This window comes from Garra rufa, chromosome 9 (genome assembly GCF_049309525.1).
Source record: "Garra rufa chromosome 9, GarRuf1.0, whole genome shotgun sequence".
Taxonomy (NCBI): Eukaryota; Metazoa; Chordata; class Actinopteri; order Cypriniformes; family Cyprinidae; genus Garra; species Garra rufa.
Window position 1 is genome coordinate 19,711,483 of NC_133369.1, and position 25,999 is coordinate 19,737,481.

At 38.9% G+C, this 25,999-nt stretch overlaps 1 protein-coding gene across 1 annotated transcript; it reads left to right on the forward strand.

The window, feature by feature from the left end:
- The first annotated feature begins 621 nt into the window (after positions 1–621).
- Positions 622–25,555, forward strand: mms22l (MMS22-like, DNA repair protein). Its single transcript, XM_073847371.1, has 24 exons — positions 622–811; positions 1,296–1,421; positions 1,514–1,566; positions 1,664–1,751; positions 2,457–2,634; positions 4,159–4,252; positions 4,345–4,475; positions 4,573–4,686; positions 4,763–4,939; positions 5,027–5,089; positions 5,245–5,364; positions 7,103–7,338; positions 11,044–11,553; positions 18,066–18,253; positions 18,525–18,675; positions 18,751–18,881; positions 21,561–21,700; positions 22,693–22,849; positions 23,063–23,232; positions 23,367–23,578; positions 23,697–23,863; positions 24,835–24,931; positions 25,019–25,186; positions 25,326–25,555. The coding sequence occupies exons 1-24, from the start codon at positions 636–638 to the stop codon at positions 25,399–25,401; spliced, it is 3,723 nt and encodes a 1,240-aa protein (XP_073703472.1). The 5' UTR covers positions 622–635; the 3' UTR covers positions 25,402–25,555.
- The last annotated feature ends 444 nt before the right edge of the window (positions 25,556–25,999 follow it).

The following is a 25,999-nucleotide window of genomic DNA, read 5'->3' on the forward strand; positions in this document are numbered from 1 at the left end:
TCAGTATATTGTTATAAGATCGTTTTATCTGTTGCGCGTTCTTTAATACGTTATTACTAACAGTGACAACAGCACACGGAGTGACTTTTCGACGTTTTCAACCCCTGTATGCAATGTGGTAAAATTATTACAGTTCCTAACCACGCCCCCGAGAACTTCTGACCAATCAAAGAGCGACTTCGATGACGGACACGTTAGTGCGCCTGCGCAGTTTTGGTGTGACTGTAGCGCGGGAGTCCATTGATACACTGGGAAGAAGGTCGGTTCATAGAGACAGCAGTTGTCAACAGTTTTGAAGTAAGTGTTATTATGGATTTATTACATCCTAAATGACTGAAATGGTTGTATTTGTTCAAAAATGATAGGTTTCTCGTTCTGCTGGTACAATTTCCAGGTCGATAGCTGACAATATGAAAGAGAAGTGTTTACTGCTGAAAAGAACAACGTAAACCAGCCTGCTGGTCTTTTCTGGTTTACGGTTGCCTTACAGCCTGGCCTAGCTAATGTTTTTTGCTTTATGAGTTTTATTAAATGGTTGTTTGATTACATTACCTGGTCTAATTTATTGTATGTAGCTGCATTCTTTTCATTGTCTCTCAAACTCTTCCCAGTGGTCTCTGTTCCATCCTGTTGACATGGAGGGCGAGTTTTCACAGTCCCTCACCCCACCTGTGTCCCCATCTGCTTTGGATCATTTCGGTGAATCTGCTCCCAGTCGGCCTCCGTGCTTCACCTGTGCTTATGAACCTGGCAGAGAAGAGACAGGACGACTGTCATCAAATGGCTACATCAGCAGAGGAGCACTGAAGAGGTTCTGGTGTTATAATGATGATTAATTCCATGTCAACCTGTCTGTTAAACATATATGACACCCTAGAACACAAAACCAGTCATAAGGGTCAATTTGTTTGAAATTGAGATTTATACATCATCTGAAAGCTTATCACTGATGTATGGTTTGTTAGGATATGACTATATTTGGCCGAGATACTGTTTGAAAATCTGGAATCTGAGGGTATATTGAGAAAATCGCCTTTGAAGTTGTCCAAATAAAGTTCTTAGCAATACATATTACTAAACAAAAATCAACCATAATTTTGATATATTTATGGTAGAAATTTTACAAAATATCTTCATGAAACATGATCTTTACTTAATATCCTAATAATTTTTGGCATAAAAGAAAAATCTATAATTTTGACCTATACAATGTATTTTTGGCTATTGCTACAAATATACCTGTGCTACTTATAACTGGTTTTGTGGTCCATGGTCACATATTCGCTTTCCTCCAGGTTGCTGTTAAAGCTCGATCCAGCTTCTGCGGATTTTGAGGGGGACACGGTTGATATTTTTGACTTCCCATGGGTGACGGAAACGGCGCTGGTAGAATCTACCAAACTTCTGTTTGGCTTGTTCAGGTAGGAGTGCAGGTGTTTTGGCTCTGGAGGATTGCCATGTTGTCTGCTGAAACAGGAAGTCTGCTAATTTGACAATCTGTCTTTCCTTTCAGACAAAAGGTGTTAAAACTGGAGACGCTGGTGCAGTCCAGCTCGCATGATTTTGGTAAGCATCTGGAGACAGTCATGTTAGAAAGAGGTGTTGCAGTCTGACAGTATTTTTGCAGATTAAAAATATGAATAACTATATTTTGCGCTTTCAGGTCAAGCGAGCAGTCTTCACTATGAGGCGGAGGAACTGAGACAGCAGTGTGTGCTGTTCCTCAGCTATATTAAGGTCTTCATTTACAGGTACAGATTTCTGTGACTTGGTAGTAGCGAAGTAATAGTGTGTTTTCATGACACATCATTCGGCCATATTGGTGACACTGAATGTAAACAATACCACTGAACCGAATGAAACTCACATATTTAGCTGATTATTGCTGCTGAAAATGGTCAGTTATTGACCTGTTTTGGGCTGTATTAAATCGGTCGGACCAGAAAAAACATATGGAGTACTACAGACTGCCAAAAGTTATAACAAATCAAGGAGAGGAGTCTGAAAACTAAAAACTGTCTGAGAAACAAAAGGCGTTTGTGGATAGCCAAACTGAACCAGGATTTTCAGGGCTAGAATCTTGACAACATTCGTGTTTGTTCTATTGATTTCCAGTCAGGTAGGTGAAATATTAGGCTAATATCTAGGCTAATTAATACCGCTTGTACGTATCTTTATCAAATATTAACTTTAGTTTGTCAAAATATTGCACCCTTTCCTGCTTACTAAGTCTTTCTCTTTATGATTTAGCAGCTTTCACACGTTTTTTTCCGTGGTTTAGACAGCATAAATTAGCAAAACAACGTATTCAGTAGTACATTAACCATGCAATACATGGTGTTGTTTACATCTGAGTATCGCCAGTATGGCTGCACATTCAGGTATCTGATAAAATCATCACATAAGTCAAAACATCTATATTAGAAATGGGTTTCACATTATGTTTTGCTCTCCAGGTTTTTGGAGCCCTCACAATCCCTAGATGAAGGTCCTGTTCATCCCTTTAAAGACGCAGAGGCTCAACTGCCCTCAGTCTTGGTAGAGGAGCTCTTCAGTATCACGCTGCTTATTGGACGAATCAAAAATCTGCCAGCTAACGTCCAGAGTGCTCTTACGATTCAGCATCAGGGAAAGGTACCACAGATATCACAGCTTTTTTTTGATGATATTCCTCAATTATTAATGAGGATGGTTCATCCAAAAATTTTAATTCTGTCAATATTTATTCACCCTCTGGTTGTCCAAACCCGTATGAATGTCTTTCTTCTTTTAAGCAAAAATAGAACACATTTTGAAGAAGGTGGTGACCAAGCAGTTTCTGGTCCCCACTTACTTACATAATATTCATATTAGTCAATGGGCACCAGAAACAGTTTGGTTACCCACCACCTTCAAAATATCTTTTTATGTTAAAGAGAATAAATTCAGTAGTCTTTTCTGCTCACCAAGCCTGCATTTATTTGATGAAATTTTGAAATATTTTTACTATTTAAAATAACTGTTTTCTATTTGAATATATTTGAAAATAATTTAAGTCATTTATTCCTGTGATTTTTAAAGATTTCATTACTCCTGTCACATGATCCTACGGAAATCATTATGATATTTCTAATTTGCTGCTTAAAAAACATTTATTATTATTATGTTGAAAACAGCTGAGTAAATAAACAATTTTCAGGTTTCATTGATTAATAGAACGTTCAGAAGAACAGTATTTATCTGAAATAGAAAACTATATAAATGACTTTGTCACTTTTGATCAATTTAAAGCATCCTTGCTAAGTAAAAGTATTAATTAAAAAAAATGTAATAATTTATTAAATTAAAAAAAATTATACTGACTCCAAGCTTTTGAATGGTATAGTGTATACAAAAGCTTTTTTATTTCAGATAAATGCTGATCTTTGGATCTTTCTATTCATCAATACAATAAAACATGTACTCACCAGTTTTAAATATTGATAATAATAGTAATAAAAAATGTTTCTTGAACAGCAAATTATTATAATAGAATGATTTCTGAAGGATCTTGTGACACTGAAGGCTGGAGTAATGATGCTGAAAATGTAGCTTTGATCACAGGAATAATTTACATTTTAAAATATATTCACATAGAAAACAGTTATTTTAAAAAGTAAAAATATTTCACAATATTACTGCTTTTGCTATATTTTGGATCAAATAAATGCAGGCTTGGTTACCAGAAGAGCCTTATTTAAAAAACAAACACTAAACTTTTGACTGGTAGTGTACATTTTCCTACTATATAAAATTTTTTAGGTGTTAAAAAAAGTAATATTGTGAAATATTATTGCAGTTTGAAATAACTCTTCTATTTGAATACATTTCAAAATGAAAGTTATTTTTCTGATGGCAGTGGTTGTGATGGTTTTATTAAATCGGACAGTTTGAAAGACCATCATGGAAATTAAATCGCAAATTAATCACATCTTTATCAGCATTTTTGGTCTCTCGGTTAACACGTTCATATTCATGCTTTGGCCTCTATGGATGGACTTTTGGAAGGTCAATGGCCAAATACAAAACTAATACAATATTAATCTGAAACACATGTACATTTTGTTATATTACTCACCCTAGTAGGGAAAGAAAGTGTTATAAGCAAAACAAAACTAATAGTGTCGCCCTACTTTACAGCTCTTTCCTCCGTCTTGGCAATTATTGCACCTGCACCTGGATATTCACTGGTCTGTTCTGGAGATCCTGCACCTGTTGGAGCAAAGGATGATGGGTATGTTGCAATAGCTGTCTCTGGATTGAACATGTGGTGCTGAATCTGGGACTGTCATACTAATGAGTGTTGTGTCCTGGTGATTTTGAAAGGTCAGGTAGTTTATGCGCACCAGTTTGTGAATCTGACAGGCGAGACGCTCACGAACATCAGTCTGTTTGAGGACCAGGTCAACAACCTGCTCTGTGATCTCATTGGCCTGGCCATGAATAAATATAATAAGGTGTGTGTTTTTAACAAACATAACAAACATTGTGGTGTAAAGGTTAGAGGTAAAACAATCTTTCATTTTCTCTCTCTCACTCTCTCTCTCTCTCTAGGTGAGACCAACAGAGACTATGAACAGCCATCACTATCAGTGTCTCTGCACAAAGGAATTATGGATTCTACTCGTACATTTACTGGAGCACAGGAGCAAAACCCTACACACTCAGGTAAGCACATACACAGTCTCTGTATAGATGGTTGTTTCATATGAATCTTGATTCTGATTTTTCCTTACTTTTCTAGTCTTTTTGGAGTTATGTAAATGCCCTGCTGCAGACTGTCCTGAAGGGGACGCCTTCAGGAGATCGTGACCCAGGGCTTCCCATGCACTGTAAAGACCCTGAAGGCTTCACCTGGTGGCTGCTCACACACCTGGCCCAGATTGGGATGCACAACCAGAACGGCACTGCTCAACATGAGGTAGATCAACACAGAGTTGTATCAAATGATGAGATGTTATTAATTTTAATAAAGAATATTACATTGGTGAGTTTGTTGTCGTTTCAGAAACAACTTGAGGATAATTGGAGTTTTGTGATGGGGCTGCTGAAGTCTAGCTGTGATCCAAAGGTGATTAAAATAATATTGCATATTCCTGTGTATTATGCGTTTATTTGATTAATATGCTTGTTTGTCTTGTCTGTTTATGAATAGCATTAGATCCCTTTTTGCACTGTGCACATTGTATATTCTGAAAGGTAAATATTATGATGATTAATTTTCAGAAAGCTGCACAGGAAGAGCAGATACGAATGGTTGTCCACTGCTGCCTCAGCCTCAGCTTGATGTGGGGCCCAAATGTCAGTGCTGTCACAACGCTCTGGGAGTATTACAGCAAAAATTTAGTAAGTTATAGCCATGATATACTATGGGATTCTGAGTTTTTCTCCATTTAAAGGGTTAGTTCACCCAAAAATTAGAATTCTGTCATTACTTACTCACCCTCGTGTTCCAAACCCATAAGACCCAGATATTTTCAGGACACAAATTAAGATATTTTTGATGAAATCCAAGAGCTCATTGACCCTCCATAGACAGCAATGGTCCTTCTTTGTTCAAGGCCCAGAAAGGTACCACGAACATCAACCAAATATCCCATGTGACATCAGTGATTCAGTCGTAATTTTACGAAGCTACAAGGATAAGGTTTTTGTGTGGAGAAAAAAAAAACAGAAACAGCTAAAATGAACTGACGTACCACACGCGTGCGCCACACTTTGTTTTTGCACGAAGAGAAAAGTGTGCACATGCGTGATCGTTTATTTCGTCAATGTTCCTGGTACCTTTCTTGGCTTTGAACGTGGAAGGACCCTTGCTGTCTATGGAGGGACAATGAGCTCTTGGATTTCATCAAAAATATCTTAATTTGTTCTTAATTTGTGTTCCTAAGACAAACTAAAGTCTTACGGGTTTGGAACAACATGAACTTAGACATTTAAATATTATTTCTGTAACTAGAGACATGACATGCCATTAGACCCAAAGTCCACATTTTTTCCCATGTTTAAAATCTGTAAATAAGTTTATAAGTTAAAAGTGATTCAAAAGTTTGGATCATTTTATTTAATTATTACATTATATTAACTTGTGGTGTCCATATCAACTCATTACTGCAAGATCACAATCACATTTTAATTTAATATTATGTTTTAATAATTTGAATTTACTCAATTATTGTGCTGATTATGTAATTTATTAATTTGAAAAAAATTAAATAAAAACATTTTCACTAGTGATCTTCTACAATACCAGCTATAGTTTCATAGCGACTAGACCCAAGCAGAATCAGATTTTTGCAGGGTTTCTAAATAATGGACTCGAAGAGTATATTCAATAAATTGAAAAACATTTGATATAGACTTTAATGCTCGATTAGACCATACTTAAAGGAATAGTCCACCTAAAAAAAATTTAATTACCCACTAAATGATTTACTCACCCTCAAGCCATCTTAGATGTATATGACTTTCTTCTTTCAGATCGGAGTTATATTAAAAATGTCCTAGCTCTTCCAAGCTTTATTATAATGGCAGTAATGGGTGTTGAGATTTTCAAGTCCAATAAAGTGCATCCATCCATCATAAAAAGTACTCCACACAGCTCCGGGGGACTTTCTGAAGTGAATTGATGTGTTTATGCAAGGAAAATATCCATATTTAAAACTTTAGAAACTGTAATCTTTAGCTTCTGCTAACTGTCGTACGTGAGACATAGGTGAATGCGGTGACAGATGGAGAAGCAACAAATGCATCACTTCACTTCAGAAGGCCTTTATTATCTCCCCGGAGCCATGTGGAGCGCTTTTTATGTTGGATGGATGCACATTATTAGACTTCAAAATCTCAACAGCCATTCACTCCCATTATAAAGCTTACAAGAGCCATGGTATTTTTTTAATATAACTCCGATTGTATTCGTCTGAAAGAAGAAAGTCATATACATCTAGGATGGCTTGAGGGTGAGTTGATCATAGAGCAAATTTCATTTTTGGGTGAACTATCAATTTAAACTTCATCAGTGTGAAAGACACCCTTCAGTACTACTACTAATTCTAAACTCTCTCTTCTGCTTTCATGTGTGCAGAACAGCTCTTTTACCGTGCCCTGGTTAGGTGTGTCAGGGCTGGGCAGTATCAGCAGGACTCCTCTAAGTCTGTTGCAGCAGGCTAAGAGCTGCTGTAGCCCTGCATCTGTCGGCTCTAGCTCTCACACGCAGCTCTACCGCTCAACCAACTCCTTCCATATCTTCCTGCGTATTCTGGCCCTTCACCTGAGCCAGGAACATGCTGGCGGCGCCCCCTGGAGACAGATCAAGGGCAGGTGAGAATAAGTCTTGGGACTCACACGTATTTTCAAAGTTTAGATCTCATCACCCCTACGTGCTGATTTCAGATCTGTCGCCAATTCTGTTCGCCCAGTGGAGCTCTGGTGAGAGGCTGAAACGGACAGAATCTGGATAATGAATTTTTCTGTCTGGACCGTACTCAGCCGTGCGGCAAGCGCGAAGGCTAATTAGCTAACGAGCATAGCGGTTAATTCACCTTAACGCAGGCGTTCGGGCTTCCAGCAATGCCATAGCGGGGGCTGACTTGGCCGGCTCCAGGACCACCTCCTCCTCCCCTCCACACACACACACACACACAAACACACGTGCCACACGGGGAGGTGTGGGCTGCGCTGATGGCACTCGGGCTTGGAGCGCGCTCGGTGGGAGGCACGGCGCACGGTGCATTAATGAGATCGGCAGGGAGCGCGTTCAAGCTCGTACTCTGGGAATGAGCAGCATCTGCTCGTGGCAGGCGCAAAAAAAAGCTGTCCATGATAAACAAACAAACAACCAGACAGACAGGCGAAAAACGCAAACAATATCTCGACAGCCTTCCGTTCGTCTTTGGCTCGTTCTCTGTCTCGGGTCAGTCTCTAAAAGCTTCCGCCACACTTTCGTGCACCGCTTCTATCTGTAGCGGCGACGCAGCCCGACTCCCCGCAGCTTTGCGTGATGTGTTTTTGTCCAAACATTAAACGGATGCTCAAAGGCCTGCTTGTAGTGTAGTGTGTTTGTTATGGAACCTGCAGGGTTCTGTTTGGGCCAAACAGTCAACAGTAGAAAGAAGGGGGGAGCGGAGGGGGTCAATATTGATTTCTCCTTCTGTGCTGCAGCAAATTGAGCCGCACACGACAGTGCAGCTACCACTGTGTGCCTGAGTGTTTCTGACATTTAACATGGTCTTTTAAAGGCATTTCACCGTGGTGCCCGGAGGATCAAACAACACTCTCTCACACACATACAAACACACACACACATAAGCAAACTTGCACATGCTGCTTTCAGGCGTAGCTTTCCAGGAAAACTGTATGTCTGGAGGAGGTTAGCGATGAGTTGAGTACTTAGGTTGAAATGTGCGATCCTGATGGACCCCAACAGCTTTTAAATGGTATGTGAGCATTTGTGTGGTGGAAATATCATCGGAATGAATTAAATATTGATCGAGTTGAGTCAATGAGGAAAATTTGGTGTATTGTAGACATTTATTGTAAATTAGGGCTGAGTATTTCCAACTACTCATTGCAGTACCTATTTCACAACAGCGAAGTCCTGATGGGATGACTTTGATAATCTGGTATTTAAAATCTGTTTTAGTTTTGGTATTTTTATAAATCTTCGTTTTTTGGTGGGGCTGGTGAAAATGTTGACAAGGGGTTATAAACTGCTTTTTTATTATTTTCCACTGATCTCAGAGAGCCACTTATAATGATATCAAAGTCTACATCAAAAAAACATAATTTAGAAGTAAAAGGCTATTTTCTGTCCTGTTTTGACCCCCTTCATCGGAACGCTCCGTCTGAACAGGCATAGCGGATTTTAGACTCGATAGTAAGACACTGCTGCGATTTAAGTCAAAAACGCATAAATACTCATTACATATCAAAAGATCTGTAATAACAGACAAAGCAATAGTGAGCGCATATAAAAAGAGTTGTACTTGTGTGATGCGCAAGTAAGGTGAATTATGTAATCGGATTACTTTTTTAAGTAACTAGTAAAGTAATGCATTACTTTTTAATTTACACAAAAATATCTTACTTTTTCAAATAAGTAACGCCAGTTACTTTGTTTTCCCATTTATTGACTGACAAGTCTCCATGTTGAAAAGTCAGTACAGAGGCATTATGTGCACTGTTTAACATGATGTTACTATAGTTCTGGACTAAATGTGGACATGCATTAATTCTCACTCACAAAAAAACAGGTTCAGTATTCATCAAAATGAATTAAAATAGTGAAATGCTAACTCAGAATATGATGCAAACCTGCAACTATTAAATGTTAAATAACACCAATATCCTTTATGTATTTGATCCCATTTTATTAATGTCTTTGCTGCTGACCTTCAACCATACTAATAAGCAAAAATGACTTTAGGTAAACTAAAATTTGTGCTTTATTGTTTTTTATTATTGCTGATGAGTGCTGAACCTTCTTCTCTTCTGTTCTGCTGTGTAAATGTGAATTTACTTTTCCTTCAGCCTGAGGCTTATTCATTTCACTTTTTGAAGTGAAAGGGATTTTACGTTTGCTAAAAATAGAACTTTTTATATTAAAAACAAACAAGCAAGCCCTGTCCAGATTTAAAAAGTAACTCAAAAATAACATAATGCATTACTTTACAAAAAAAAGTAACGTAATTAGTTAGCCTGATTGGTCGGGTTGAATGATGTATATTTTGTGATGAACTCTCCTAACACTCCAAACAAAAGAAAAAGGTGCGTTTGACTTAAAGCAGCGCAGCGGGTGTATGACATCAAAGTAATTCTTTCTTTAATTCCAATACACCTAATGCCGCCTGCTGAACTAGGGTGCGCTCATTGTTACTTGTATATGATTTTATTTTCACCACCTGCGAACTCACAGAGGCACTTTACATCTAGTTTCCCCTTTGCTTATTTTGATTTGAATACACTGCTTGTTCCCTTTGTGAAATCATGTCGATTAGTGTCACATTTTGTCATTACTTCTTGTTTTTAGTGCATTCAGAAGTATTTGGTCCTTGTTGCGTTCATATTTCATACAAACCGCACCAGAGTTTGTTTGGAAGCGGATCGAGACCACTAAAAAGATGGGATTGTTTGGTGCGCACCAGGGTTTGGATGGGAGCAATCACACTTACTCAAATAAACCGCTCTAACAGAGCAATTGCACCTGAGTTAGTTTTAATCATACTAAACATGACAAGTGTTTCAGTCTTTCTGAAAATCCTGCATCAAATTGTGCCTTGTTTGTAAACAAATCCGCAGTGAAATTAAGTCAACGAAGGACCAAGTTCTTATAGATGTGGTCTGGAACTTAATTAACCAAAGTTCATCCACTTTTTCTTAATGTTGGGATCAGAAGGAAGGCAATGCAAAGACCACATTTTTCCAAAACTTGGCACTGCACAGTGTCTTGTTGTCTTTGAAGCCATCTTTATCCCTCGGATTCTGTGTAGACCTGCGTTTGCCTCTCTCGTTATTTACATTACATGGGCGAATTAGTGGGGGGGCTAAACAGGCAGCAATGTAAAAGCAGGCATTGATTTTCATGCAGAGGCAGTGTTTAGCCACACTATTTGGTCATAAAATGACACATTCCACAACCTGTGGTTTTGGCAGATTGGCTTCAATTTAAGCTGTTTTTAGATTAACGAATGAGGTTTGAGTTCTAAACCTTACAGAATGGTTTTATTGCATGATGACCTCTTATATGTCAAAATATCAAGGGAATTTTAATTTCTCAGTTCATGACCCCTTTTAATATATAACAAATAATATATCTGATGAACGCAAAATAAGCCTATTTTATTAGCAGCCTCAAAATGTAAGACTCCATACATTAAAAGCTTTCATAAATCATAATCAAAACTATGAGAAACTTGTGATTTAGATGATCTGTTGGTTTAGTAAGTGAATTGTATGAAATAAGAGCATAATCAAATAGATTCAAATATTGATTGATTGTTTAGTGTTTATTCTGTCTCGTGTCCGCAGACTCTACTCAAAGTTCCACCAGAGGCGGATGACAGAGCTCTCTGACACGGGCCTGCTGCACTTCCTGCTGCTTTTCCTGGTCCTGGCGCAGTGTGCAGAGCTGGAGGACGTGGCCAGCCGAGCGTGCGACTTGCTCGCCATGCTGCCCGCTGACTCCACGCCCCCGGCCCTCCGCGCGCTGCATTGGAGGGGCCAGCTGGCGCTTGTGCTGCTGTATTTGGAGAAGGGACTGGATGCTGGCGCGTTGGCGGAGCAGTTGGCCGCCTACTTCAGCCAAGCGGCCCGCGAGTTCTACCTGAAGACCACCGAGCCTTCGCGCAAGCTAGCTCTCTGGGCGCCACTTAGCTCGTACCTGGAGGGGGTGAGCGAGGTGTTCGAGACGAGTCCTAATCTTACGCTGTCAGAGGAGAGGCTTCTGAACGAGGGCTTTGGACTGCTACTGCCCGCCTGCCGCCAGTCCGAGCTCAGCTCCGCTTTGGGCTTCCTGCAGACGGTGCTGGCGCAATTACGGTGAGAGTACACACACGCTTTACTTTTTAGGATGTGTTGGTTCCTCGAAACACACAAACACACAGGGCAGCCCCCCCTCGGTGATCCCAGAAGCTTATACATAAGGCACCCTGGCCCCTGCACAGCTCAAATCTCTCCCCGGCATCCCTTGTATGTTGACAATGGCTTGATTGTGCAGTAGTTACAACGTAGTGTGGAGATAAGCTTATCCATTGTGCACAGAGCCCCTGTAAGGTCCCTTGTGCATCTCTAGGGGCCCGCGGCACCCGGGTCAGCCCGTACAGGTGCTGGAAGAGAGCTGTGTTGAGTTTCGGCCCATGGGTCCGGTCCTGGCTGGAGACAGATGAGTGTGGACTGAAGGACGAGTTCATGGCAGGGACATCGGTGTGCCTTACACGGCTAACACGGTCAGAGGTGGCTAGGGTGCGATAGAATAAGGTGTCTGGGTTTGAAAGCACACACACAGAGTTGTCCAAGGTAAAGAATCTACTGCTTAAGTGTCCACTCTTCTCATTTTACCCATCTAACTCTTTAACACTACTAATTCCCACAATTCCCAAGCAGGATCTGTGGGTGGGAGGCCACTCATTTGCACATTAATGGGCGATAAAAGTGAGGCGAGCAAGTTTTACCGAACGGGCTCATGTTGGCACCAAGATCCCGCTGACCCAGTTTAAAGAGACGGGGCGCTCTTCGACGTGTCCTTACAAATTACTCCTAATTTCAGCGCGGTTCTGTTGTATCGCTTTTATTAATGCGTTTTCACTGACACAATTAATGCGTTATTATGTGGTCTGGTAAATTGAACCCTGGCTTCATTACGGCTGTTAGGTTGGAGACGGCATGCGCAAGCCTTACATGAATTAGCCAGCACGCGGCTACGGGGCGATGTAAGGCAGACTGTAACTGACGGATGATTCACGCAGATAACACAGGCCAGGCTCTAGTCACGCTCTAATTCTCCTCATCGCATTCCCTGCCACGATCCTCTGTGTGTGTGGGCAGCGAGATCGCAATGGTGACCCCTGCAGCACGGTGGCGTCTTTGCCAAGTGACTAATCGAGTTCTCGCCAATCGATTAATCTGGTTCCTTCCCGCTGCGCTTTCGCCGTGCACACCATCTCCCCTCAGGAGAACGGAGAGCACGGTGACACTGAGGCTAAGAAGGGAGGTGGCGAGCATTATCTCTGTTTCTATGTTTCTGTTCAACACAGCAGGGGCTGTTTGTCAAACTCATTTAAGAACACAAAACTGGTTTTACTCACTTAAACTGATAGGAAAAACTGCTTTGAGAGGATGCAAGAATTGTAGTGAATTTAGACTAAATTATTAAAGAGTTGAACATATTCAGTTAACAAAAGATTTACATTACATCACTACCATGGACTATGATTTGCCATTGTGGTAAGTGTTAGGGGGTCAGGCATTCTTGCCTGATGTTACACTGGTGCTACAGGAATCATCAGTGATTTTTGTTGGGGTTTTTTTTATTATTTTTGTCAATATTAATTATTTCCAGACAAAAAAAATGTGTTTAAAAAAAGATGCCAAAATATATTGGGAAAAGTGCTATACAAATAAATTTTAATTGTTAATAATTTTTTTTAATTAATAATATTTGCCAGCTAATATTTAAATTTCTTCTGTTTTTGTACATTGATAAAATACAATTATTTAATTTTTAAACAGTATATTGTCTTTTTATTATTATTTTTTCACAAGATTTTTGGTTTTAATATACACAAGCAACACCAGTCAATAAATTACCATTCAAAAGCAAGAAATTCATATTATTCAACAATTGTGCATTAAATTAAATTAATCAAAAGTGATATTTGTAAAGACATTTATCATGTTACAAAAGATTTATATTGAACTTTCTATTCATCAAAGACAAAAATGTATCAGTTTCCAAAAAATAAATATACTACCAGTCAAATGTTTTTAAACAGTAACATTTTTTTATGGTTTTTAAAGAAGTCTCTTCTGCTCACCAAGCCTGCATTTATTTTAACCCAAAGACCAGCAAAAGCAGTAAAATTTTTAAAGGTGCCATAGAATGGAAAACTGAATTTACCTTGGCATAGTTAAATAATAACAGTTCAGTACATGGACATGACATACCATGAGTCTCAAACACCATCGTTTCCTCCTCCTTATATAAATCTAGTGTTTGCAAAAGACCACCGGAAAATAGGTCAATTCCAACATAACACCGACTATTACGAAACAGTCAGTGTTACAGCCGAGATCGTTAATAGTTACGCCTCCAACATTTGCATAGACCAATCATCAGTAACGTCAGCACATCAGTTAAACAAGGCGAGTCACTCAAGGGACACAGTTAGCTTAATGCTAGCGTTAGCCTGTTACATTGCTATACATAGAATTTCACTTACTACATAAACGGAGAGATGACTGTGCTGATGATGGTGTATGATGCAGAAATAACTGCCTGATGATGTAGCTTAACTTGAACTTGTGTCTCTGCATTGTAACTTCACACAGAGCACATGCATCACAGTAATCAGACTAATATATCCGCGATTCAAAACAGCAGATTCAACAAACCGCATATTAAAAGCGGCTAGAGCTCCTAATTAAATATATATTTTTATCCTTGTGCGAGCTATTGAGCTCTGTGAAACAGCCAATCAGAGCAGAGCTCATTAATATTCATTAAGCTTCCAAATAACAGAGCATTTTATTGTAGGGGCAAATCCTAGGTTGTAAATGGACCTGTAAAACCATTTCTGGAGATTTTTTGCCCTTTCCTATGCCATATACCTTCTATGTAGATATCAGAGAACCATTTAAAAATATTGTATAAATGCATTCTATGGCACCTTTAAACATTTTTACTATTTAAAATAACTGTTTTCTATTTGAATATTTTTAAAATGTAATTTATTCCTGTGATTTCAAAGCTGAATTTTTAGCATTGTTATCCCAGTCACATGATCCTTCAGAAATCATTCTAATATTCTGATTTGCTGCTCAAAAAAAATAGTTAAAAACCGCAGAGAATTTTTTTTCAGGTCTTTTGGATGATTAGGAAGCTCAGAAGAACAGCATTTATCTGAAATAGAAATCTTTTTTAACATTATACATATTTATATTTATCATCACTTTTGATCCTTGTTAAATAAAAGTATTAATTTCTATAATTTCTTTCCCAAAAATAAAAAAATGACACTAACTCCAAGCTTTTGAATGGTATAGTGTGTAATGTTACAAAAGCTTTTTATTTCAGATAAATGCTGATCTTATGATCTTTTTATTCGTCAAAGAGTCCTGAAAAAAAAATTGACTCAGCTATTTTGAATATTAATAAAAATAAATGTTTCTTGAACAGCAAATCAGCATATTAGAATGATTTCTGGAGAATGATGTGACACTGAAGACTGGATGCTGAAAATTGCTTTGACCACATGTATAAATTACATTTTTAAATATATTCAAATAGAAAACAGTTGTTTTAAATAATATTTCAAAATTGTACTGTTTTTGCTATACTTTGGATCAAATAATTGCTTAGTGAGCAGAAGAGACTTCTAAAAAAATCTTTTGACTGGTAGTGTATAATAAGCAGTTTTTAACTGTGATAATAAGAAATGTCTTGAGCGTCAAATCAGCCTATTAAACTGATATCTGGAGGATCACATGGCAATAAAGATTGGAGCAAGAGCTGCTAAATATATTAAAATAAAGTTATTTTAAAATTGTTATATTCCACATTGAAAAGTTGGAAAACCCTTGAATTTGCATATAGATGGCGTCGACGCTAATACACACCTTGAATTTTGATTTCAAGAGGTTTTTGACTGCTGCGTTCGAAACATATCTAGGATTCATTTGGCTGTTAATTAATATTTAGCATGCTTGCATTACATTAATTGCACAGAAATGTTCCCTAGAGTAAACCGAGCCTCACCGATGGGAATTTCACTCACTCAGTTTACTCTTGAAATGTAGACAGTGATGGCCTAAAACCTTTAAGAGCGAAATAGTTTGATAAACCTTGCGTTGACATATTTACTATTGAAATAGAAAACAAAATGTTTACAGGCACACCAGCATATAGATTAATCTCTAAAAGCCACAAAACTTTGGTGTTGGTTTCATAGAGTCTCCCTCCACTCTAGTATGCCTACTTACTATTTTGAAAGGCATATTAGCTGATACTATAACACATGCATGGTCAGAAATAAGCACCGTTGCTTAATGTCACAGTGAAGGACGTGCCCCTCCATCAACGGGGTGTGTGTTGAGCGATACCGAGATATCAGAGCTTACGCACTGTGTCAGATGGCGTGCTCACGATGCTTATCTGAGTGTGTGATTCCGTGTGTCAGTTTACACGAGGGCGCCCGGCGTGATCGTGTAAGTCGGTGTGTGTACGTTCCAGAGGTGTGTGTGTTGAAAATCCGTGCTGCAGTCCGGGGAGAGATTAAACGAGTGTTCAGATGGTACGGGGTGTGTGCGTGTAAGACACCGCAGTGAGGGGATTAAGTGGGGTCTCTGACGATGTCTTGTACAATGAGGGTTGATGGGTGTGAAAGGCCCATTCCGCCGCGGTAACGAAGCTAATGAATTCACTCTCTAATCGATTGTCTCAGCTCTCCGTGGATTAGATGCAACCTTGCTGGAAGGCGCGAAGGTGTGTGCATGTGCGTGCGCACGTGACGCTCGCCCCGGCCCTTTCCCGGCGCTCTCACTTTCATCGCTGAGAATGACAGGACAGGAGGATCATCTCCAGTCTAAATGAGATTACAGCCCCTTCAGCTGCTTATCTGAGCTAATGCCAGCCGCTGCAGAGCCAGACTCGTGCTCTCAGCCTCCCATTCAGACCCAGCCTCGCAGCTACCGCCAGGCCACGGAGGAACCGCTTGCCCCACACCAGCGCACTCCGTCTAATCCCTCTGTCCGGAGAGATGAGGAGAATTCGCAGCGAAAAGAGGGCAGAGGGGGATGGAGATAATACAGACAGTGAGAAAGGCAGCAGGCACATTTAGGGATGGAGACAGAAAGGAAGATTGAAATAGCATGGGTGAATCTGGAAAGATGAGATGGGGGAATAAAACACAAGAACTTGTGAGGTTCAGTGAATTTAGGAAGAGAGGGACAATTATTTTGAAGCTTGTACTTTTAGACACTACGATACATTTCAAACTTGTGTGAAATCTGGCCAACCAGTCATCAGGTGTGCAAACTGTCCTGATTATGGGTAAAAAAAACATCAACCTTTCCCTCACTTCTGCTTAACCATTGTCTCATCCATATTTCTTATTATATTGAGTACAAATTTGGAGTCAAAGGCATATTGGCTTTTTAAAAGTAGCAATGAATTCTAATATATAATAAAAAAATATATATTTAAATATTTTTTTACATCATGTACTTATCTAAATATGAAAATAATATTTTATAGATTGTCAGATATAGGTTTGGTGTCAGAAACTATTTTTTAATAAAAGTAATTTTCAGCAGGGACACATTAAATTGTTAAACAGCACAGATTTACAATGTTACAAAACATTTTTTGAATAAATGCTGTTCCTTAGAACGTTTTTCAGGATTCTCTGATGAATTTAATCAACGCTTCCACAAACATATTAAGTAGTACAGCTGTTCTTAATATTATTAATAATAATAACAAGAAGAAATGTTTTTCAAGCACCAAATCACCATATTAGAATTATTTGTGACATTGAAGACTGCAGCAATGGCTGCTGAAAATTCAGCTTTGCCATCAAAGGACAAAGTTACATTTTCAAATATATAAAAATAGCAAACTATTGATTTCAAATGTAATGATTTTTCACATTACTGTGAAATATTTTCTGTATTTTTGATCAAATAAATACAGCCTTGGTGAGCATGATAACCTCCTTTCAAAAACATTTTAAAACCTCAAATGTTTAAATAGTAGTGTGTTTAGAATTATTTATATAATATGTAACCCTGGACCACAAAACCAGTCCTAAGTAGCACAGGTATATTTGTAACAATAGCCAACAATATGGGTCAAAATTATCAATTTTTCTTTTATACCAATAATCATTAGGATATTAAGTAAAGATCATGTTTCATGAAGATATTTTGTAAATTTTCTACCATAAATATATCAAAACGTAATTTTTAATTCGTAATATGCATTGCTAAGAACTTTATTTGGACAACTTTAAAGGCGATTTTCTCGATATTTAGATTTTTTTTTTTTTTTTCTATTTTTTTGCACCCTCAGATTCCAGATTTGTATCTCTGCCAAATATTGTCCTATCCTAACAAACCATACATTAATGGAAAGCTTATTTTTACAGCTTGTATAAATCTCAATTTCAAAAAAATTGGCCCTTATGACTGGTTTTGTGGTCCAGCGTCACATTTTTATATGATATGCCATTAATTTATTTTAAATGATAATTCAAGCTTTCCAGTGCCAACTGGAAAAACTATGAGTCTTGAAGTGTATGCTTGGCATTAATCTATTTCTCCATTTCTCTTTTCAGGAGAGTTCACCAGCGCTGTGGCCAGCCGTCTCACTCCGTAGACTCTCCCAGTTGGGTTCCTCTCCCCAGCGTGGCTAAAGAGCGCCACCAAGCGGTGGCAACGACGCTCTGGTCCCACTTCTTCCCCTTCCTGTGCAGCATGAGGCTTTCCCAGACCCCCCCGCCGCAGCTCGCGGACGCCGCAGCAGGTCAGGGAAACGGAGAAAATGAACTCTTGTTCTCTCAGGGGCTCTCTTTGCATGGCTGCCTTTTCTCTGTGGGCTCTGCTCTAAAAGAGCTGAATAGAAGGGGAATTGTATGAATGTGCAGTCGTTCTGATGCACACATCCAGGACAACTCATCAGTGTGGTTTTGATTGATTTTGAGAAATATTATGACCCTCACTTTCTTGTTCTGTAAATGTAGCTCTTTTTAAGAGTGGAAATGTGTGTAAAATCTAATAGTATTTTATGCTATTAGGCTTCACACTGTTGGCATTAGACATGCCTGGCTCTGCCCCTCAAAACCTACAGCCCCACCCCATCCAGTCCATTATGCAGAGCTTCGGCTGGGATGAAATGCTCCACCCCCTGCTGGTAACCCACTATCTAAATCACCTGCTCCAAAATGGGTGAGTGTCTTTTCTCCATTTGCGCTTTCTTCCAGTGCATAGTTCTACAGTGAGCTCAATAATTCTCTCTCACAGAGAGCTGGTCAGTTGGGTCAGCTCTGGCCCAGGCTCAGGTTCGGCCCAGGCTTTGTGTGTGCGTGCCTGGATCCGCTGTGTTCTACAACAGTACCTCCATAAAAGCCAAGATGCTCCAGATTCAAGAGCAGGTACAAAGATCTCATTAAGTCATAGCGGCCATGGTATGGCAAGTGGTTAAAGGAATAATTCAACTAAAATTCTGTCATTATTTACTGAACCTCATGTATTTCTAAACCTGTATGACTGTTTTTGTTTTTTGTAAAAACAACCTGATATATTAAAGGGATAGTTCACCCAAAAATTAAATTTCTGTCATTACTTACTCACCCTGTAAGACCTCTTTTCATCTTTAGAACACAAATGAAGATATTTTTGATTAAATTGGAGAACTGGCTGACCCTACATAGATATTAATGCAACTGAAATGTTCCCAGATGTAGTAATGACATTGGTAAAACTGTCCATGTGACATCAGTGGTTCAAAGCTATGAGAATACTTTTTGTGCGCAAAGAAAACTAAATAACGACTTTATTCAACAATTCTTCTCATCCAAATCACAATTTCCTCCATTATCAAGAGTACCACGATGCATGCGTTGTTTACGTGCAGAGGTATTCTCGATAATGGCAGAAGATGTGGTTTGGAAGAGAAGAGTTGTTTAATAAAGTTGTTATTTTTGTTTTCTTTGCACACAAAAGTATTCCTGTAGCTTTGTCAAATTACAGTTGAACCACTGTCACATGGACTACTTGAATAATGTCCTTACTACCTTTCTGGGCCTGGAAACATTTCAGCTGCATTGCTGCCTATGCAGGGTCAGAAAGCTCTCGCATTTCATCAAAAATATCTTAATTTATGTTCCGAAGATAAACGAAGGTCTTACAGGTTTGGAACGACATGAGGGTGAGTAATTAATGAAAGAATTTTCATTTTTGGGTGAACTATCCTTTTAAAAATTTTAAGAGTAAAATGGTGTCTATCCTGTGCTTTATACTTCAAGTCCCTTTCAAGGAAATTCATTTCACTAAGTGGCCATATTTGCAGTGCTTACGGTAAAAGCTGCTAGCCAAACATTTAAAATCAACAACAAACAAAAACACCACTTACTTTCTTCGTAAGTGGTGTTTTTTGGCACCCAAAATATGTTAAAGCATATATTTTATTTAAAAAAAAAAAAAAAAAAAAAAAAAAAGGAGCAGTATGCATATGCAGTCCCAAGTGCAACTGTTTCTATGAGAACTAGAACATCTAATGGCAACTACAGTGATGTGGTGGTTTTACAGTTTTTGGCTCTTTTATCTAGAAGATGGGACTTATGGCGCTTTTCCACTACACAGTACCAGCTCGCCTCGGCTCGACTCGACTCGGCTCTGTTTGGTTTTCCACTGTGTAAAAGTTGTACCTGTACCTCCACAATAGTACCTAGTTGTCATAGCGACGCTGCAAGAAACTGCCGTGATGTAATCTTCTACGCGACACACACCCGCTGTCTGCACCTCCTCGTTTGACCACGGCGTATTCTTCCGAGTTGCCATAATATGTAATGGATTGGATATGTCACGCAATCTCTGGCCAAACTTTTTAAAAATGGCGGGGTTATTCTGGATACTATTGCTGGCGCGTGCAATGATGACGCAGTGAATAGTGACGATTCTCTCTGACCAATCAGCAGTCTGCTGTGTTTTCACGTCACATTTTAGTATCGCCTCAGCTCACCTCAGCTCGCTTGGAACCTCGCCGGAGGTGGTACGAAAAAAAGTACCTGGAAGCCGGTACAGGTACAACTTTTACACAGTGGAAAACCAAACAGAGCCGAGCCGAGGCGAGCTGGTACTGTGTAGTGGAAAAGCGCCATTATTCAACCATATTGCATTTTTTCTATTTATAATAATATGAGTGAATCATCTTGGTGTAGCGGTTTTGACATTTTATGACTTTTGACAAACCAATGTAAGTGGTCCACAGTACAGTAATGACATCCACCACGATTTTACTGTCAAAATTGCTTAAATATCAGGATGTTTTGTCTCAAAACCAACTGGAGGGCTTGGAAAATGATCAGTGAGCCACTTACACTTTTTGACGACACTCTTGGGCCTTTATTAAAGGCTAAAGTGAGTCAGAATGTACTGCAGTCAAATTCACCGAACCGCATATTCAATTATAGGGATAGTTCACCCAAATGAAAATTCTGTCATTAATTACTCACCCTCATGTCGTTCCAAAGCCGTAATACCTTCACCTACGTTCATCTTCAGAACACAAATTTCGATATTTTTGATGAAATCCAAGAGCTTTCTGAATTGATTGATGATTTTATTCAGCTACAAGAATATTTTTGTGCAACAATCCTTCTCCCCCAAGTATTCTCGTAGCTTCGTAAAATTACAGTTGAACCTCTGATGCCACATGGACTATTTTATTGATGTCCTTACTACCTTTCTAGGCCTTCAATGTGGAAGGACCCTTGCTGTCTATGCAGGGTCAGAAAGTTGTCAGATTTGATCAAAAATATGTTCATTTGTCTTCTGAAGATGAACAAAGGTTTTATGGGTTTGGAATGACATGAGGGTGAGTAATTAATGACAGGTTTTCATTTTTGGGTGAACTATCTCTATAAGATATCCACAGAAAAAAGAAAGCCATACAGGTTTGGAACGACATGTGCGTGAGTAACTTGTGACAATTTTAATTTTTATGTGAATTATTTTTTAAACCCCAATTTGCTAACAAGTGATAGGAATCGGTTTTATTACAATGATTTGGGTGTGTCAGAGCGAGCAGCTGTGGTATCGTGTGTGTACAGGCAGAAATCTGGATGAACAGCTGGCCGAGTTAACCAGACAGGTTCTCCGACTTCCAGAAGTGGAATCTGTGCTGCAAAGAGCAGGCCTACATCTTGCTGCTGCCAAAGATCCCAAACCTGCAATGGCTGCGTTCATCAAGGTACACGCACTCAAACCAGAAGCTCTAGCATACAGTTGAAGTCAAAAATGTACATACAGCTTGCGGAATCTGCAAAATTTTAATTATTTGACCAAAATAAGAGGGATCATACAAAATGCATGTTATTTTTTTATTTAGTACTGACCTGAATAAGATATTTCACATAAAAGATGTTTACATATATATAAATAATAGTTGAATTTATAAAAATTACTCATTATTCAATTTGTTTTACTGTGTTGGTACCTGAATCATCCACAACTGTGTTTTGTTTTTTTGTTTTTTGGTGATAGTTGTTCATGAGTCCCTTGTTTGTCAATCACTATATGATTTTGAGGTCCATCTTTTCACACTGAGAACAACTGAGGGACTCGTATGCAACTATTACAGAAGGTTCAAACGCTCACCTATGCTTCAAAAGGAAAAACTATGCATTAAGAGCCAGGGGTGTAAACTTTTGAACATAATGAGGATGTGTATTTTTCTTATTTTGCCTAAATATCATATTTTTTTCATTTAGTACTGCCCTTCAGAAGCTACAGAAGATACTTACGTGTTCCCCAGAAGACAAAATAAGTTAAATTTACCCTAATCTTCAAATTCAAAAAGTTTTCACCCCCTGACTCTTAACGTGTCATGTTTCCTTCTGAAGCATCAGTAAGCGTTTGAACCTTCTGTAATAGTGGCATGAGTCCTTCAGTTGTCTTCAGTGTGAAAAGATGGATCTCAAAAACATTGTTGGAGTTCAAATACCTGAAGGATTTTTCTCAAGAACAGCAAGCAGTTTAAAGGTTCAGAGGACAAACAAGGGACTCATGAACAACTATCACTAAACAAACAAACAAAATATTTTATGTGAAATATTTTATTCAGATCAGTACTAAATAAAAAATAGCGTGCATTTTGTATGATCCCTCTGTGTATGTAAACACTAGACTTAAACTGTATAGGCCATACTGGATTTCCAACACTGTGTGTTTTTGGATCACTAGGCTGTGGGTCGATCATACTGTGAGCTCCAGCTCCTCTCTGAGCGTTCTTCAGCAGTGTCCCGAGCACAGGAGTATGTAGGAGACATCCTTAAATATATCAAGCCTTATCTGCTAAACAAGAGCCGGGAGGGTCTACAGCTAGCATACTGGACTGTTGGTAGGTGCCTTGTGACACTTGCGAAATGCGAAAGTAAAATGGGTTGTGATTGATTGATTGATTGATAAACTTTATTAATCCCAAAGGGAAATTAAATCGTCCCTTTGGGATTAATAAAGTTTATCAATCAATCAATCAATCACAACCCATTTTACTAGCACTGAATAGCACTTTGTGTACTATAAGCTTATGGTGGTTTCGTACATTTTTCAGGCTACTTGGTCAAGCACTGGAGCCACCTGTTGGCAACCTCCAAAGCTCAGCAGCTGCTCTTCCGCATTGTAGATGTGCTCTTACTGCCCCACGCTCTCCTCCAGCAGGACAGTGGCGCACATACTCAAATGCTGTCAGCCCTCAAAGAAAGCCTGCCTCTGTTCCTGCAGGTTACTGCACCTCCAAATCCAATTCATACTCTGAATTCAAACTCCTGAAGCCATCTTTCCCTATATCTTGAGATTTTAGGACACACGTACGAGTTCCGTTTTTGTCATAACTAAGATTGTCTTGGTGTCTTCAGGGTTTGTCTGTGGCAGTGAGTGTGTCCCAATCTCAGGGGGCATACCTGAAGAAGCAGCTGCACAGTGTCATTTCCCAGTACCTGAGCCGCTTCCTCCTAGCTACACCCTCTACTGGAGCGGTGGTCAATCATCCTGTCCTGCTGGCAGCCTGCGAATCAACACCCACCCCGCATGGGGAAAGACTCAGGAGGAGCATTCTGCATGTGCTGAGGTATGAATCATGTGATTTCATATTTGTATCTAAATCAACAACAATAAAGTAGCTTCTTACATAGTCTTGAATAGAGAAGGCAATGACCAACCTTTTAGGAATAACATTGTCTTTCCAGAGAGAGCTTCCTCCAGTTTAAAGGTCTCACTCCTCCCCCTCGACTCGCTGCTTTTCTCTCTTTCCTGTTGGAGCTCCTGAAAAGGAACGGTGACAGAGATCCTGTCTTACTCACGATTCCACTTCCTTTGGTGTTACGGTGTCTGATGCTGGTCAACGAACCACAAGGTAAGCAGGGATAAACCATACAGCTGAGGTCAAAAGTTTACATACACCTTGCAGAATGTGCAAAATGTTAATTATTTGACCAAAATAAGAGACATCATACAAAATGCATGTTTTTATTTAGTACTGACCTGAATAAGAGATTTCACATAAAATACATATAGCTTACATATAGAGAAAATAATAGTTGAATTTATAAAAATGAATCTGAATGATCCACAGCTGTGTTTTTTTTAGTGACAGTTGTTCATGAGTCTCTTGTTTGTCCTGAAATACTTGCTGTTCTTCAGAAAAATCCTTCAGGTCCCATAAATTCATTTTTGTGTATTTGAACCCTTTCCAACAATGACTGTATGATCTTGAGGTCCATCTTTTCACACTGAGGACAAATGAGGGACTCATATGCAACTATTACAGAAGGTTCAAACGCTCCCTGATGCTCCAAAAGGAAAAACGATGCATTAAGAACTGAGGGTGAAAACTTTTGAACAGAATGAAGATGTGTACATTTTTGTTGTTTTGCCTAAATACCATTTTTTTTTTTTAGTACTGCCCTTCAGAAGCTACAGAAGATACTCGCATGTGTTCCAGAAGACAAAATAAGTCATTTACCCTGATCTTCAATTTTAAAAAAGTTTTCACCCCCGGCTCTTAACGCAGTGTTTTTCCTTTGAAAGCTTCAGTGAGTGTTTGAACCTTCTGTAATAGTTGCATATGAGTCCCTTAGTTGTCCTCAGTGTGAAAAGATGGATTTCAAAATCATACAGTCATTGTTGAAAAGGGTTCAAACACACAAAAATGCTGAAAAAAAAAAACTGAACTCTTGACCTCAACTGTATAAAGGCCCAGTCACACCATGAATAATATTGTTTATTTTAATGTATTCTGTCAACTAAACAAATATTTTGTGTAGTTTTTATGTGGGCTCTGTTATTTTCTTTTATTTAATCAAATCCCTGTTGTGTTTCGCTCAGTAAAGAGGCTGAGCACAGAGGTCACACAGCTTATTGTGGAGAGGTGCACTGCTGCGGTAGGAGAGCAGCCATGTGAACACACCACTACTATTCTACGGTAAGTTACCCACACTGCTTAGTGCTGCCTTAAAGACTGTACTCACTCACTCACTCAGAGTTGCCTTATTTTTCTTTTCTTTCCCAGGGCCTTTGTGGAGGAGAATGAAGGTGTATACGACCAGCAAGTGTATAATGTTCTAGAAGTTGTCGCTGTCCTTCACCCCTTCACAGTGACGGCTCTTATTCCCTTTCTGTCACTGAGCCTTAGAAAGACGGAGTGCAAGAGAGGTCTGGGAAAAAATACCTCACTCAGGTACAGCAATGGTAACCTATATGCGAGCTGAGAACTGAGAAGAAACTTAACACTAAAGCCAGTACTATCCATTGGAATTTCCATTTGCTTTGAACTATGCTTCATTTTCTCTTCATTTAAAGTCTCCTCTTGTTTTTAGGAATGGCTATAGGAGGCTGCTGGCCCTGCTTGGAGACAGTGGACAGGCTGAGACGATTAGTTTAGAAGAAGACTGACTTGCATTAACTCTCAATCCTCGTATGTAAACAGTGTACATGGTGTAGACTTGATAGTGGATCCATGTGTGAATTTTGTGAATAAACTTTGTTTGAATACCCTTGTGTTGTGCTTTGCTGTCAGACATCTGTTTTAGTAATAGTGTTTGGTTACATTGCTGTCAGCGACTAGGGCTGGGTAATGAGTTTTCTATTTTAATTTATTTGGATATTGTTCTGTTAGAATGTCTATTTAATTATATTTTTACATCTAGATATACAATCTGTTTGATAATGCATATATGTGACCCTGGACTACAAAACCAGTCATAAGTAGGACGGGTATATTTGTAGCAACGGCCAACAATACGGTGCTATAAATTATTAGAATATTAAGTAAAGATCATGTTCCATGATCCAACATTTCAGTAAACTAGTTAATCGTTTTGCCAACAAAAATAGTTTCAAACAAATCCATGGTAGAACTATGAAAGCCTGTTTCCGTTAATAAATAAATAAAAGATAATTACAACTTTTTATCTCATAATTCTTTTTTCTCGCAATTGCAAGTTTACATCTTTTTAGAACTGCGTGATATAAACTTGCAATTTGCAAGTTA